A 4,141-nucleotide genomic window follows, 5' to 3' on the forward strand; every position below is an offset into this window, starting at 1 on the left:
ACATACCTAAACATGAGATATAATCAAGGAACAAGGAAAATGTCGCTTTTAAAACGATCTGTATGACCATAAAACGAACACAACAGATTAACTGTATAAGTGTATAACTGTATAAGTGTAACAATAATCTATAGCATCAAAACCACACCTTAAAAACACCTTAAAATTTATTAATACGCGATCACATAGGTTCATAAAAAAATCAATAGTTTTAGAAGTGCATTATGTTAATTTTAAAGAATAATTGTTTTTGACAAGTTTTCCTCAATTTTAATCTTTAAGATTAATCCGATATATTTTAGTTATATTATTACGCAATTAAAATTAATGGCTTACTAGTTTGGCAGAAATTCAAGTCAAAATCTAAAAAAAAAAAGAAAAATAACATATAAGATTTTGTATCGCATACAAATATTTACAAATGAAAATTACGGTTTATTTAAAGCAAGAGTGGAAACAAATTTTAGTTTTGTAAAAATGAGAAAAAGGAAGAAAGAACATTCTCTCACATGGCTTTATTTTGTTTTTATAGTAATTTTAACTCTGTTCTATATGTATATATAGATGAGACTATTATAAAATACATAAAAGATGTCATTGTTTGCAGAAATATGCAACTCATGTGTATAGTCAATGAAATATGTTTAAATAGCTTTGAATAGTTATATGTCTTGAAAATCTACTATTTTTACGGACATTTGATTAAAAATATTAATTACAATAAAGTTGAATTCGGTTTGTGATAATAGTTGTTGGCAATTGTTTGCTGCTAAGATCAGATTTTGTAGGACCCAAAATATTCTACACAATTTCAAATGAAGATGAAATGAATGTGACAGACTAATACATTGACAAACAACTACAGGATAAAATATGAAAAGGCTGACACGTATTCCTTTGTACTACAAAAGATCCAAAAAATATAAAGTTCAGTAAGGTTTATAAGCATAAAAACATTATTTTTTTTAAGTTTTTAAAATTATTATTCTTAATAAAATCCACATAGGGTGGTATAAATTGAATTTTTATAGTAATTCAATCTACTTAAAAATTGATTATTTGTATTACAAATAAACACAATAGAAAATTTCTCGCTAAAATTTCTTCCCGTGTTCTTTTCCCTTAACATGAATGTGCTTCACTCAACTTTGATTGTATGCAACTATAGATCGATCTACATAAAAAAATTTCACGCACGTCATTTTTTAAATTTTAATTTCTCGAAACTCTATTCATGAAATACTCCCGTGCGTATTGGCGTATCGGCAGGTACGCCACTGCATGTGAATGATTAATGAATCCTTGGCATTATTTAAATTGAAGACTGATTTGTATATATTCGTCTTTAGTTCTGTCAGATTTATCTACAAAATAAACAAACTTTTGTTAATTTTATATTTTTAGTAAGAGTGAGTTTGACCATAGCAACTTATTCTCAAAGTTGAGATATTTGAGGCATCACATGCAACTACTTTATACAGTTGAAGACACACTATTGCATGTACATATAATTAAACGCGAACATTGGTCCTCATTTCATAAGGTCTAAAACAGATTTACAAACATTTTCCCATGTTGTTTTCATTTTGTATTCACCGTTTTCAAATGTCCACACAATCCTTACATTCCTTTGGTATACCTCTCTCATTGTTGGTGGCATCAGTTCTTGTTCCACTTGTTCAATAAACATCAAAATGATTGGTTTCCATTGCATGAACGCTTGCTCAAGCTCACCTCTACAATAAACACTTTGACAAAAGTTTTCCGTAGCTACTACAATTAAAACAGACGCTGTTGCCAAGCGTCTGCACGTTTCATTTTGAACATAGAAACCAGGTCGAAAATGTCGGTCACCTGTACAAACTAGTTCTCTATCAACTCCTGTCATCAACTGAAGATTTTCATTCAGCTGATGTAGAATATGCGTATTGACAAAGTCCTCATCTTCATTGCTGAAGGCAAGAAAAACCGCAAATTCATAGTTACCATCGCCCTGACGTAACATATTAATTACATTTGCTCTATTTTGTAACCTTTTCCTATGCTTCCTTCGGTGATAAAATATCAGAAGTGAAATTATAATAATAAGTGAAATACATCCCGCTAAAACGCTTGTAGCAATTATAGTAACCTTCCTTTGACAAATCAACTTGACTTTCTTGACTGTCTCTTGTGTTATAATTTCTGCTTCATCCTTTTCATTGTAACAAATCAATTGCTGTGAACCAAGATCAACAAGATTCGTTGATGTCAGCCAAACGAGAAATGATAGTTCTTTGCATTCTGAACACGAAATGGGATTTGCTTTTAAAATAACAATGTTTTTCCCAATGTCAGTAGCATTACCGTGTGAAATGCTATTCAAGTTATAAATAGACATTTGGTCTAAGACATGAATATTGTTTCCATAAAGATTAAGCACGGATAGTCTAGACAATTCAGTCAAAGTAATGTGAACTTGATCTAATATGTTACCCGATAAATCGATAATTTCGATATTCCTATTATTCTCGAATATTTTCATCGGAAGTTTATTTAAACTATTTTTTGACATGTTAATGTTTTTTAAATTTCTGAGACCTGAAAATAACGTTTCAAACAACCCTAAGCTCCCTCGGGACATTTTCACCAACTCATTGCTTGACAAGTCTAATGTCTGCAGATTTGGAAAGCATGACAAAAAGTTTGGATGTAAAAACTGCATACCATTTTCAGATAAATCCATGCGCCTGAATGATGAAAATTTGAAATTCTCGCAAATGACATTTACATCAAGCCACCTTAAATTGTTTTGCCTCATGATCAATTCTTTTGTGAAGGTAGAAGGATTTACGTCTAGGGTAAAATTGACGCTTTTTATCCAAATCGACGAAAAGTGAGAAATAATACCGCTCATATTTACAATTTCAGGAGTTAAAAATAGTTTGACGTCTTCCTTATTAGAAAGTTTAGAAAAACTAGTATTTGTATTTTCTATCACAAGTCTGCCTGGTGGAAGATGAAATACCTTTTTCGGAAGATTAACGAAACTCAAATCAACAAATTTTATGCGTTTCATGTCGCCTTGCTCTAAATAAGTAGATATGAAGAAATTAATATTACTATATGATGCATCCAAGACCTGCAAGAAGGCTAATCGTTTAAAAACGGCAGTAATATTTACTGTTTTTATATCAGTACTACTCACATCCAAATAATAAATTTTCTTTGACTGAAGTACCTCCATGAGTTGGTCATCAATAGACAACGGTGAATCACATTTTGATGATATCAATTTATTTAATTCTGGCAACTTATCAGATCCATTCAGAGCAGGAATTAAATCTTTCAATGTAAATCTAACACTCCTGCTAAAATCCAGAACGCGTACGTCTTTAACGCTAATGAAAGTGTTTGGATTCATATCGAATGAGCAGTTTACATGCAGTTTTAATTCTTTCAATTCTCCCAGACCATTAAAACAGTAATCTTTTAATATCAAGTGACCTTCTCTAGTTTGTAAGTCGGCATTGATCTCCAGAAGTTTTACTTTTTTCCAAGAATAGTCAATGAATGTAGACTTGCTCAGATACATGTTACCCATCAGACTCAAATTCAAATGCACTGTCGTGACTCCAACTGGGAGAGTCTTCGGTATAAAGTTACAAGTCAATGTTTCATTGTTATCTTCAACACATTTTGTCTTCGTCAAATCAAATTGAGAAAATCCGTTAGTGTATGCCATTAATTCCATGAACAATAAAGTGTAGGAAACATATTTAATAGTCATCATTTTTATGCCTTTTGTTGTTTTGTTGTTGTATCTTTTTACTTAGTGTATACCATATCAAAGCTCTCTTTGTAAATACTGCTTGAATTATCCAAGTAAGGTTTTAAATACATTGCGATTTTAACTTCATGAAACCCAATCCACGGAAAACCCCCACATTTTTGCACTAATGGTCACATCTCATCGTCATCTATAGAGCTTCACCTATAGCTATAAATATCATCGTGTACAATCTCTCAGAATTTAAACTGATGGTGGTTAAGTGTTTAAAACAAAATATTACCTCGATCAATATATTATATTATTACCCTTAAGATTTTTCCGCCTTTTTGATTGGATATTGATCACCCAAAATAAATTGATATTTCGAGC

The 4,141-nt window shown here is 31.1% G+C and overlaps 1 protein-coding gene across 1 annotated transcript; it reads right to left on the minus strand.

The window, feature by feature from the left end:
- Positions 1-1,198: 1,198 nt before the first annotated feature.
- On the minus strand, positions 1,199-3,933 carry LOC132757615 (toll-like receptor 4). The gene has a single exon (XM_060748937.1). It carries the CDS (start codon positions 3,770-3,772, stop codon positions 1,532-1,534), a length of 2,241 nt encoding a protein of 746 aa, XP_060604920.1. The 5' UTR covers positions 3,773-3,933; the 3' UTR covers positions 1,199-1,531.
- Between the last annotated feature and the right edge of the window lie 208 nt (positions 3,934-4,141).

Source organism: Ruditapes philippinarum, unplaced genomic scaffold (genome assembly GCF_026571515.1).
Source record: "Ruditapes philippinarum isolate M1 unplaced genomic scaffold, ASM2657151v2 ctg8074_1_1_1_1, whole genome shotgun sequence".
Classification (NCBI taxonomy): Eukaryota; Metazoa; Mollusca; class Bivalvia; order Venerida; family Veneridae; genus Ruditapes; species Ruditapes philippinarum.

Bases quoted from the DNA above. Each gene is read 5' to 3' on its own strand.
- LOC132757615 (XM_060748937.1), bottom strand. From the start codon at position 3,772: ATGATGACTATTAAATATGTTTCCTACACTTTATTGTTCATGGAATTA.